Source organism: Meles meles, chromosome 1 (assembly GCF_922984935.1).
Source record: "Meles meles chromosome 1, mMelMel3.1 paternal haplotype, whole genome shotgun sequence".
In the NCBI taxonomy this organism is placed as follows: Eukaryota; Metazoa; Chordata; class Mammalia; order Carnivora; family Mustelidae; genus Meles; species Meles meles.
The window spans coordinates 100,414,747-100,427,960 of record NC_060066.1 but is presented as its reverse complement, the minus strand read 5'-3'; the positions used below and the strand labels follow the sequence as shown (position 1 = coordinate 100,427,960).

The window sequence follows — 13,214 nt, the reverse complement described above, 5'->3', positions numbered from 1 at the left end:
GTTGGTTCATGGTATATAGTTATGCTTTTACAAACTACCCTATTTAGACTTCTACTTTAGTCCTTAAATTTTAACAATTCGGAAAACAGTTTCTAACATATAACAACTTTAATTAAAACCCCAATGCACTAATAAAACATGTCATCTTTTTAAAAAAACTAATTCATGGAATATCCTTTTACTTTTAAGTTGATTAAAGTTAATATGACCACACGGCAAAAATCAGGCTATTATTTGAGAATGAAATAATTTACGTTAAAAGTTTCAGCATGTAGTGAAAAATGACACTGACTGAATCATAATCATTTCTACTTTGTTAAACACATCCTATTCCTTTAGTAATTAATGGACTTATTACATAAGTTTCCATTAAAATTCACTAAGAGGCATTATCTTCATTAATATCTAAAGAGGAGTTTACCAGAATTATGCCTTGTCTTCGGTATCCTGTCTTCTTAGTGGAGGGGCCAGGGGTAGGCTGGGAAGGGGTGTGAGGTTGGGGTGGCATGAGTCATCAGTGTTTACTCTCTTTTGCACACCCCCCACTCTAAGGTAGTTCATGTCCAATTATTTCTTTCACTGTAACTATCTCCTTGCTGCTCACACTTTTTAGGACTCTTCCATCATTTTGCTCCCTATTGCACAGGATAGGGTGAAATTCCCATACAGTACCACATGGGGCTCTTTATGACCTTACCATCAAATTGTTCTGCCAGATTCATTTCCTGGCTCTGCCTTCCCCACACTCTCCCCGCCCAATACTATGCTGTAGCCAGACTGAATACAGTTGGCCTTTGAACAAGGCAGACGTTAGGAGTGCTAACCTCCTTCCTCAAACATCTGAGTATAACTTAAGACTCCCTAAAAACATAACTACTAACAACCGTTGAGAAGCCTTACTGATAACATAAACAGTTGACTAACACATACTTTGTATGTTACATGTATTGTATACTATATTCTTATAATAAAGCCAAAGAAAATAATAGAAGAAAACATATTTATCGTAATTTACCATAACAAAATCTGCATTTAAGCCATCCTACACAGTTTAAACCCATGTTGTGAAAGGGTCAATTGTGTGTGCTCCTAGTTATATAGTGGAACTATTCCAAAATCTTTTGAAACCCTGTATCTGTGTATATGCTGTTCCTTTGACTGAAATACCCTTCCTTCTCCTCTTCCCTTGATAAATGCCTACTATCCCTTCAAGATACAGTTCAAATATTAGTTTTAGAAATGAAATCTTACCCAACTCTACTTAACAGTATCTCATTCTATTTGCATAGTACATAGGAAGTGTAAACTAACTTATGTCGGGGACCATGCTTAAATTCCTTTTAAACTCAAGACTATGGTAAAACTTATGACTGTCTAAAATATGGCTAAAATATAATTTCTTGACTTTTAACTAATAAGATAACGTGAATCATGTGGTTTAATCATTTCCACCAATCTCACAATAAGCATTCTTTAAAATGAGAAAGTTAGACTATTTTCAATGAAGTCTATCTAAAAATATTTATTCTTATAAAAATTCATCTTAAATAATTTAATTTTATAATATTTAAGTTAGTCTTATTTTCAGGATAAATATGAGCAGGGAATTTATATTTTAAAAATTAAATTATTAAAACCTCTTTATCAAGTCTGTTAAATAAACTCAAAAATACATTTATGGTTTTAAAACCTTTCTACTTATTAAAAATGAATGACAGCTTAGAGAACTATTACCTAGGACAATACCACTGTAAGTAAACAACTTATAATTAAAACCACTTCTCAGATAAGTGGTATTTTGTACGTCCTCATCCCAAAAAAAATTAATTAGAAAGAATTCAGTGCCTGATTTTAAAATCAAAAGTGTGATTCTGGTCAAATTTCCTTATACTATTAATAAGTACAATTCACTAAGTGAAATATTATTTAATGAGCACCTGTTTTGTATAAAGATTGAAAAGACAATGGGAAACAATCATGCCTACATCTAGTTGAAGAGATGAACATCGAAGAATCACAGTAATAAAGATTTACAACTATGATAAATGCTTTATCTAAAAGAAAGGAATAGGATTCCATAAAACTGAGGATGAAAGGAAATGGACAGACCTATGGAATCAGAGAAAGTTTCCCTGAGAAATGTCAAGATCTGAAAGATGAGACAGGTCAATCTAGAGGTGCACGGCAGCCAAGATGGTAGTCACTAGCCACATGCGGATACTGAGCCTTTAAAATGCAGCTAGTCCAAATCGAAATGTACTTAAAGGATAAAATTCACATGGGATTTCAAAGATTTAGTCCAAAATAAATATAAAATAACTCAATATTTCTTTTATATTTATGTGTATAAGGGTAGGTGAGTGCATGAGAATATGTGTTTGTGCGTATTTCAACAGCCACATAAACTGAAGATACTAAATAAATACCCTTTTACTTATCTATCACCTGTACTAAGAGCTTCAAATACTTTCTCCTTAAGACAATCTTCCCTTTGAAACATTCTCCCGGTTTTCCTGTTACTTCTGCATTTCTTCTGAATTTTAAAATGTATCTCCATTACCTACTACAGTCCTCAAAGTGTATTTACTGAGTTGAACCATATAAAAAATAAATGTTTTGTCAACTTTTCCACCTGCCAACTTTGAACATGAACGCAAAAAAAAGCTCAGGGCTAGAAGAGAAACTTGCCCAGAAAGTTACAGGAAAAATATATGCCTATGACACTTTCTATATCAATATGATGGTTCTTGTTTTACTAAATTAATCACTATAGAAAGTCATAACCTTATGTTACAGTTTTTCTCAAGATAATTAAAAAAGCAAAATTCAAATAATTAAAAAAATCTTTGTTTTTAATGAATAAATCAACTGTTCTATAACTGAAAGGCACTTTTCGGGGGCCTTTCTGAAAATCTTAAATAAGCCACCATAATTTTAGGAAACAACTTAATGCTTTCTTCCCCTGTAATAGAGATTAAAACAAGTACGTTTGCTTCCACTTAGGGAGTAATACAAAGGATCATTATACTGAAAATAAGATCTCTAAATCTATCAATTTCTACTAATGCAAATGGAACATATATTTCTAACAAATACATAAGGGATCTTTACACTTTCATTTACCATAGTCAAAGTAATTTCCTTTAACAGAATACTCAAACTTGAAAGGTTAATCAAACTTGAGATGTTCTAAAGAATTGGACTATTTCTAAATACAAAATAGTAAAACTGCAGGGACAAAAGTAACACTGGGGAGAACATTGTGTATTTTTAAATGTTGGCACTAAAACATCTAGAACACAGTAGAAAATTCACATGCCAAACACATCACAAAAAAATGGTAACACTACCAATTTAGTGGTTATTAAGAAAAACATCTACCAGGGACTGTCCTATCTGGGGATTCTTTTTCTAACTGTGGCTTGATCTTTTCTACCAGTAATACATGAACCCTTCACGTCAGTAAAGAACACAAAAAAATTCTCAAATCGCAATTACACATACACACACACACAGATATAAAAAATAAATGGGTAATGGATTATCTTTTCTAATAAAGGACTTAAAGATGAGCTTTAGTATTTCTAACTAAGTACATAGTTGAGGATTTTACTTAGACATTTGGTATTCTAGTATTAAAACTATGGCTTATTTTTATAATAGCATTTCACATAAATAAACCCATACCAATTCCAGGGCTAACAATATTTTTTGAGAAAGTCTATGATTAAAAATATTTAGGGCAATGTTTATGGATATGGTCCTACCTGCGTCAGATCATGTTCATGCCAATATTTACAAAGAACTAAACAAGTGACTGGAGACATGGATGATGACTACCATGTTATCAAAGTAAATTACAATTCCTACTTAGTCTTCCAATGTAGACAGGAAAAGAAAGAAAACATTTTCTTCCGTAGGCTTTCACTATCTTCTGAACGCTGCAGCTCACCTAGGTTTCCACAAACCTCTACAGAGGCAAAGGACATGTTTTAAACCACAAATACAACTTGTGTATAATCTGGAAGACTTCAGCAATAAACTAACCAGAAGTTTTCAGTTTATTACAAAATAGTACTACACTATTTATAGATCTATACATAAAATCTAGGTTAAAAATAGTGAAAAGGAAAATCCAAATTCCATTTTTTCACATCAACCACATACTATACAAAACCTGAGTGGGGGGGAAAGCAAGAGGTATACCAAAATGGCATTTCCTATGTGGTTAGTATTGTATTCATATAAGTATGATTCACGCATGCTTGACCTAATTTTTATTCTTAATTTAGGAAAGTTCATTAAAATTCTGTTAGTAAAATGAAAAGTAGCAATCATTTTTACTCTTTGAAGAAAATTTCTAAAACACAACTTCCCAGATGGAGATGACTCACACTCCTAAATTATACTGAATTATACCTAACAATATAACTTATGTGTATACAAAATAAACAGTTCTGAAATACGTGTAATAACTACAGATTGATTCACATTAGACTTACATAATCACCTGTTGATTTAAATCTGAAAATCTAGAAACTGTTTTTAGATTTTTATGCAGAGGGGAAAATATAGGGTACACTCTTACTAAAGTGTACACTGGAAATCATTTGTGGAAAATATAGAGCACATATTATCTTGGTTTACAACATGAACACTTGCCCAAAATAACATCGGGATTCTCATCACTTACCTTAGCAGTGGTTTTCTTTATAGGTGCGTGTTGGAATATCTTCGTCTGGAGATGGACAGATGATTTCCTTCACAGCAGGGACCTTGCCAACTTGCCCATATAATTCTTTTGATAAGCTGCTAGGAGATCAGGGTGACCTAGCCTTGCCCTGCAGCTTCCCTCTTAGACGGATAGTCTAGGTCTAGGAGCTGACTGAGAGTAGAAAAAACAACATTCCCCTTCAATACACTGTTGAAGTGGGGGCTGAAAATTTGCACACCTAGTTTATCATGTGCCACAGGATGCTGTCATTCAAAGTTTAGACAATTATTCCAATGGAATAAAGGATTTCAAGGTCATAGGAGAAAATTCTACCTTGTTCTTATATCTCATCCAAAACAATCTGCCAAATGAATCATAGAAACCTCTTTTTCTTAAAACACTTTTGTCAAAATACACATTTTGGGTTTTAAGAGGTATGACTACTTAGTTAAAACAAGACAAAACTTCAAAACTTTCCACTGGGAAGAAAATCCAGGGAAACATTTTATCTTGATCTCCAAATGCAGTTATACCATTCAAAGACTCTTACAATCAATTATTAAGCTACTGAATAAAGTAAAATTCAAAAAATCAAAGACTTTACCTTTTCAAGTGTTTCCCTTCCAACTGCACCAAACTCATCTCAGAATAATTCAAGAATTATTTAAAGCAAAATATTAAGAGTAAGCACACATATTTTTCTCCCATTGAATGAAGCTTTAGGAAAATCCATGGCATCAAAAACAATCTCTGAACACTTTATAGGAAATGTGCAGGTACATTACAGAAAAGTGAGCCTTCAAGTATTTCAACAATGATTTATTCTCTTATAAATATTTTGAAGCCGTCCAACTTTTCCCCATTCCATCTCTCATTGATGTTAAAATACATAACTGATAAACAGCCCTGATGGCTATTCTCAAGCATTTGTTACCACCTCTTGAATGTTTAAAAACGGTATACAACCTGAAATAACTGTTATAAAACTACCATCTGAATATTATTGGTATATCAAACCATTCAAATATCTGAGAAATATTTTGCAATAATGTTGAATATCTATTTGTAGATAGCAAAACTACTTCAAGTATGCCGTAATTCTCTTAAAGATGAAGCAGGATTACTCTCATGACAAAGCTGACAGGATTTGGAAGCATTTAATTTTTCCAATGTAAATCAAATCACATGAAAAATGAACCTAATTAAAGATAAACTTATGCCACTAGATACTGTCATAAATCAATTAAATAAATATTCTAAAATACTAACTCTACACTTAAAACTTATGCCTCAAAAAAAAAAAAAAAAACCCAAAATTTATGCCTCAACTAAAATTGAGCACTGCATTGTCTCTCCCAGTCATCTCTGCCCTCAAAAGTAACTCATACCATAGGGGAGTTTCATTAATGAATACAGTAGGTGTGCTTTGTAATAAAAAGCTGTGGTGCAATTAACCATGTTAACAGCATTCCTTAATTCTAACCTGAGGGAAGTAGATGATGAGAAAGTAAGTGCTGCTTCAACTTTTTAATCTGGAGCTCAGTTGCTCAACAGTAATCCATGGGTAGCAGCTTACTGCTGGGAGGAAATATTAGAATAAATCAGTGTTTACATAACCACAGCTAAATCAGAACTAAATAAGAAGGCTGGCTTAATGAGGTCACAGCCTGTCTATTCCTCAGTTTTCCCACCTCGGCAATGTGGACACCAATATTGCCTGCTGGGCTGTGGACTAAGCACTTAGAATGAATGGTACATAGTACTTAATGAACAGACAACACATTATTTTTTATTATCTCATTACTGTTTTCAGTACTCCTATCATGACTCATTTGTATGACAAACTGCATAGAAACAATAGTCCTCCCTGTTTAAATAGAATGAAAATTTTCAAATAAATCAAATCATGCTGCACTCATTTGGCTACTGATGTTAGAATATTTCCAAAGTCAGCTACAGTACCCTCGAAACTGAGGGGAAATAGGAGGACTCATCTGTTGTAAGGAAATGGCACATTCCAAATCATGCATTCCAGAGAGCTAAGTCAACCTCATGCACATGTACACATAGAAGTACATGACTACTGATATGAACAAATATTATACTAATTACTACTCATTTGCAAAGTATTTAGGGGATAAAAGTTTACAATTCAGGCTACTTCAACTGACTTACTCTTCCAAGTTCCTGTAACTGGAGAGATTATTTTGCTTACTGCTCAAGCACAAATACTGATTATAATTTGACCTAGTGCAAACTTCTTCCCTAATAAAAGCCTTTAAAACCTAGGCCCCAAAACTCGTCCAGATCAGAGTGGGCTAAAATAAAGGTGTTCTAAAGAGTTTGTGTGAAGAGCAGAAGAGGGGGCAGCAGACAGGCCAAATCCAGCCTGTTGCATCTTTCTGTAAATAAAGTGTTACTAGAACACCCCATACCCACTCCCTTTCATGGTGTCTAAGGCTGCTTCTGCACTACAATGGCAGAGTTGAGCAGCTGCTACACGGATCATTTAGCCCAGGAAACCCAAAATAGTTACTATTTGGTCCTTTACTGGAAAAGTTTTGCCAATATTTAGGAAGACCTTTGAAATTAAATGTCAGTTTTATAAGGGAATTTCAGCAATTCTGGAAATACCACAGGTAGAACGAAGGGATAAACCATATAGGAGAGCTCCCCCTTCCTGCCCATCTCCAAATACAGTAAATTCAGAGCAGCCTCTCCAAATTATTTCATTTGCTGATACAAGAGTAAGGCATGGAAACTAAAGTATATACATTACAACAAAGATTCTTTCTTCTAAAAGAAGAAATGCTACTTCCAAGACTCAGGAACCAAGCCTGCTTTATAAAGCACACATTAAAAACACACATTTGTACTTTTTAAACAGTCACCTTACCATATATATATATATATATATATATATATATATATATATATACACACACACAAATATATACATATATATATATATATAGTTTATAGATTCTTTCCCATCTACTGCATTTACAGTTCATTATGATTTCCAACAGATTTATAAGATACAATTTAAATCATAAGTGACATAACAACACTTTTGAAAAAAGAACTGATAAAAAAGATCCAAACAAACAGGTTAAGTAAGATTGGAAGAGTATTAGGTTTTAGCGGTCTATTCTCTGTGTTACACATAATCAAGGATGATCTGGTACTAAGGAATACAAAAATAGCAAATAATGTAACAGAGTTACTTTATATTTTGTTAATTAAAATATGTATTTTGATAACCCATATACAATTAGACATAATGAAACTGCTTGGAAATGGGATTTTTAAAATGACCTGCTCCTCAAGTTTTTCTAATTCAAAAATTGACTATAAGTGGAAATATCACCCACAAACATCAAGAAAAATTGTGAAGAAATCATCAAAACACAAGATAGAAAGAAAACCATTATACCTTTAGAATTTCTATCACCAAAACCAAGTAATATCAAGATCAAAAAAGGAGCCCAATGAGTTACACATCACTAAGCTTACGGAAAATGAAACATTTTCCCAGTACTTACTACTTTTTGTATGCAAGATACTTTTATAATCTGAAAATTTTTACTGACACTTCATAACACTACTGAAGACCAGAACAGATAACATTTCCAGAACTAGTTTTTTTAGACTGGTTTATCAATGTCTGAATCTGTTTTTAAAATAAGCTGCAACAGTTCAGAAAGAACTAGATTAAAAAGTCTGACTAATTATTTAAACTAAAATAAGACCACTGAAAATTATAAAGAAACATGTATATCAGTCATGTCACCATATTTTATGATTCATCATTTTATGAGTAACAAATCTGCTTAACAGAATAACAACAAAACTCAAGAAATACAAGGAAATCTAATCATTTTACAATTATATAGAAATAATTTCAGAAAATTTTTTAAAATTGAGACACAAATATATAGTCTTCAAACTTCTCTGTTGGGGATTATTTAATATTTAAATTACATCAACACATAAATTCTTTGAATAAAGACATATTTTACTGTTTCCCAGGACCATGCCCACTTGTCAGTAATAAACTTGAGCTCCAGAGGTACTTGTACAAAGGTGCTTCAGTGATTCAAGGTTCATCCTTGAGTGTGTTCTGCCTGAAATGTACTTCTATCTAGTATATAATAGACCTTAAGTTAGACCTCAAACATTGGCTTCTACTAATAGTACTTTTATATTTTCTAGTTCAAATGTATTCACAAAGTCCTTATGTGTACACTCTTTCAACATCAAAACAGATACAATAGGAATTCAATAAATTCAACAAAATTCTATAGCTCTAATAAACAATATAAAAAATTCTCATTTCATCTTAAGCATTTAACATGCTACAAATCATCAAACAGAAACACGAGATACAAAAGAATGGTGAAATTGAATCCCAAGTTCTTATAAAACAACACAGGCTAGAAACTATTTTATTTCTATCAAACAATTTGTTATTCTTGGAAACAGAATATGAACCAACACGGTAAGCACTTGAAAAATGATTCAAAATGTAAAATGTGAATTAAATTTTAACTGTTTATAAAGACAAACAGAAATAAGATAAATGATGGTATTCAGCAAGTTGATGCAGAAAATTCAAATAGCTTGCTCAAATACACTGTATTAATTATAGAACAAAATAAACCTGAATGTTTTCCAACTCTCTCAAGCCTGCCTGAGGTCTTTAATAACCCAATTACAATCACACCTATACACACAAGACCTCTCCTTCCCTTTGTAACACTAAAGATTTTGTAGCAGTTTTCTGTTCTTCAACCAATTAATTGCCACTTGCCAAAGGACAGACACACGGGGCCAAAGGCAAGGAGAGTAAAAGCAAAGAGCAAGTGGAGGGAGAGAAAAGGCAGAGAATGGAAAAGAAGGAAAATACACTGTCTCAAGCTTAAGACTCTCTGGGAAAAAACCCTCAGCTCTGACTCAGACCTCCAATTTCTCAACTCCATGGTCATGGCCAGGGTGTAGAGAGATGAGTGAAGAAGACCCACTCCCAAAAAGCCCAAGTTGGAACTCTGGTTTTGTACTAAAATTTTGCTATAGAAGGTGATTCAATTGTAAGCTAGTGTTCTAAGATTTTAGAACTTCCTTTCTTTAAAAGTATGAGTTGAGAGATATAAATGCTGTCAAATTTTTACAATCTCAGAGTTCATGGATTTTAGCATAAGACACTACTGACCCATAGTTCTGACGCTGCTGAATTTAGTAACATTACACACCAAGAAGACTCCCCTGCCAGGCTAAGGACCAAAGTCTGTGCAGTATTTCTTTAAGGCAAAATAGGAGTTTAAAACCGTGGTTTTCTAGAGAAATTGCTCAAACACAACCCTATCACAAAGTAGATCAAGATATTTCTATCATAATTATCTCTAGCTACATTACAAGGTAATTCAATGTTTTTAAATTCAATGTTTTTAAAAAACTTTGTATGCTAACAAGTATCACCCTTATTTTATAAAGAAGGCAGATCTCTTAAATACCATTCCAAAGGTATAAAACCAGTTCCAGAATTCTCTAAAGCCAAGCATCTTTACATTCTTTTTCCAAAAAAGTACCTGTATGCTATCTAATGAATGAAACATTACCATCACTAATAAAGTGATGGTAATACAGAATTATAAGTTATTTATTTGTAATTTACTATACGCTTGGGTAGAACAAAAATTACAGTATCAAATAATTTTTCTAACTTAATTTCTTTAGTCATTTTATACCACACTGATTTTTGCTGCATTCAATTGAGTAATTCAGGATCAATAAATTAATAGCACTAAGGAACACACATGTCGTATATATCTACTTATCAGCTGCTTTCAAACCAAAACTATAGATATGAATACTTACTTATCAAAGCTATCACTATTTTTGATGAAGCTCTCCAGTTTTTCCTTGGCATATTCCACCACATCTGAATGAAGCTCAATCCCATGATTTATTCCAAAAGGACCTGCAATTGTAGCAGCAGCATTTTTATAATACACACACACATATATATATTTATATTAGTAATATGTCTTTACAGAGCTCTTTTAATTTCTGCTCATTTATCTATCACAGGAGCACTTAAAAGCTTAAATATATGCACATCTGCTAGCCAGATTTAAAATGCTAAATGGAAACCTCACTACTTCTATGGTTCTAATTAAAAATAAAGAAAAGAAAAACAGAAAGGGTAAGTGATAAAGAGTTCTCTCAAAAGAAAAGCCTATTTGTCAGGACAATATTGACGAAGAAATAATTACATTCCTACATAAGTTCTTTACCATTACATTTTCATTTATCATTTCTAAAAATTCGGCAATTCTAAAATGCGCGAAACCATGGGCTAACATAGATGCTTTATAAATATCGCACACCAACCCACTATATGTTAAATTCCTGGAGGGCAAGACCACATTCTATGTTCTGACTTTTGTAGCTCCCAGTGTCTAGCAGACACTGGGCCATCGAGACACTTCATTGCAGAGCTGATCTTACTCTCCTGTTCTAGCACACTTCACACTTCACTTAGAATTTCTTTTTACCCATAGCCATGGATAAGTGACATCACAGGAACAAGAAAAAGATGAGTGAGCCCAGGAGATGGTCCTCAGATGGCATCCTGATATACTTCGCTGAGAATATGACCTACAGGACTCACATTTCCTAAACCTGTGCATTACTGCCTGCCCCATGAGACAACATGAAAGTAATACACACACACCAACTCCTCTCATTACACTAGTTGCTTTTGAACTTCCAAAATTGAGCCGACAGGGTTTTCCACTCTATATTTTTGTTACATATTTTGTTATTTTGGAATTGGTCTCCTAGGAAAAAGTTTGAGTATGTATTTCTCTATCTTACACATACTTTTTGTATCTTAGGAACTAATTAACTCAACATGCTTCCTACCGAATGTCATTAAAATACAATATAAGGGGGCGCCTGGGTGGCTCAGTGGATTAGGCCGCTGCCTTCGGCTCGGGTCATGATCTCAGGGTCCTGGGATCGAGCCCCGCATTGGGTCTCTGCTCCGCGGGGAGCCTGCTTCCTCCTCTCTCTCTGCCTGCCTCTCTCTCTGTCAAATAAATAAAATAAAATCTTTAAAAACAAAAAAAATACAATGTAAGATGAAGTTCTACTGATCTCTAAGATTTTTTAAAATAACAACAACAACAAAAGTCACCAATTACCATGTTTGAAAGTTCAGTGGGCACATTTAAAAAAAGTGATCTAGAACTACCTTAACTATAAAAATTAAACCAAAATATTTGGAGACTATCTTCAAGCCAGAATCAGATAATGCTTTAACCTACTACATTTCTATCATATTGCATTTGACTAGTATTATTAAAAACAACAAAACAAAACTGGCTCTATTTGAAAAATTTAGTCAGATAAGGAGGTTAAATAAAAAAGTTATCCGATCCATCAAAATACAACACATAGAATTAACTCCCTTTGCACTGTTTTTATACTTTTAAATTATTCTGACGCAAACTTAAATGTTTTGATTTGTTTTTGTCTCTATGATTGAACCATCTTCATCTGAAAACTGGAACATCCATCTGATAGCATTTAAGACCTCTTATAATTCCTTATTTTACCATAAACTGAGTCAAAAAAAAAAAAACTTTTCAAAAAATAAAGTAGCTAAAAATAAACTTACAGAAGAATACACAGTGACATCTTTTTAATTTATATAAAATCTGAGTATTTTGATAACTTGAATTTCCATAAGGAATTAAAGAATGTTAGGAATCACTGAATAAATTTTCCTCATTTAAAACCTCAAATTAAACCACAATTATTTAGCATTATGTATATAATAAGGAAAATATGTTCTATGAAATGAATTCCTTTTATCCTTAAAGGAGATCCGCTTAATGTAAAACAGAGACTTCCATATTTTCATCATCCATTAAGAATCTAGCTATACTAATCAACTATTTTTTTTTAAAGATTTTATTTATTTATTTGACAGAGAGAGATCACAAGTAGGCAGAGAGGCAAGCAGAGAGAGTGAGAGGGAAGCAGGCTCCCTGCCGAGCAGAGAGCCCGATGCGGGACTCGATCCCAGGACCCTGAGATCATGACCTGAGCCGAAGGCAGTGGCCTAAACCACTGAGCCACCCAGGCGCCCTAGGGCTACATGGGTAAGAGATCAATGAAAAACATCAATACTGCTGTAATTTGAGGTTTCCTGTTAGGACCAAATGCATAAGCACTGCAATAAAGGTGTCAAGTAAAGAATCTGGAAATCATGGCTTCTATTCAGTCTTTACTGCTTTCTTAACAGAGGGAGTCAGACCTTCAGAGTTCTAAATCAAAGAGACTACACAGGTGTTCATCACGTGGAGACACCACTGGTAAGTCCTTTTCCTTTCCTTACTTTCTGCTTATAGTATAAAACCAAAGTGACAACTTCTGGAAATAAGATTAAAGCTCATTCAGAAAATATCCTAAGAATGTTTTTCATATAACT

General features: G+C 33.3%; 1 protein-coding gene across 5 annotated transcripts in view; it reads right to left on the bottom strand.

Annotated features, from left to right (window-relative positions):
• Window positions 1-13,214, bottom strand: part of PCMTD1 (protein-L-isoaspartate (D-aspartate) O-methyltransferase domain containing 1) — a 64,727-nt gene that overhangs the window by 11,843 nt on the left and 39,670 nt on the right. For 4 of the 5 annotated variants that reach the window (XM_046005257.1, XM_046005247.1, XM_046005274.1 and 1 more), the window contains one exon: window positions 10,592-10,694. In XM_046005257.1, the coding sequence (XP_045861213.1) occupies window positions 10,592-10,694 (103 nt within the window). Of the gene's footprint in view, window positions 1-4,693; window positions 4,886-10,591; window positions 10,695-13,214 lie in introns of all 5 variants that reach the window. The other variant, XM_046005285.1, reaches the window with a different exon arrangement.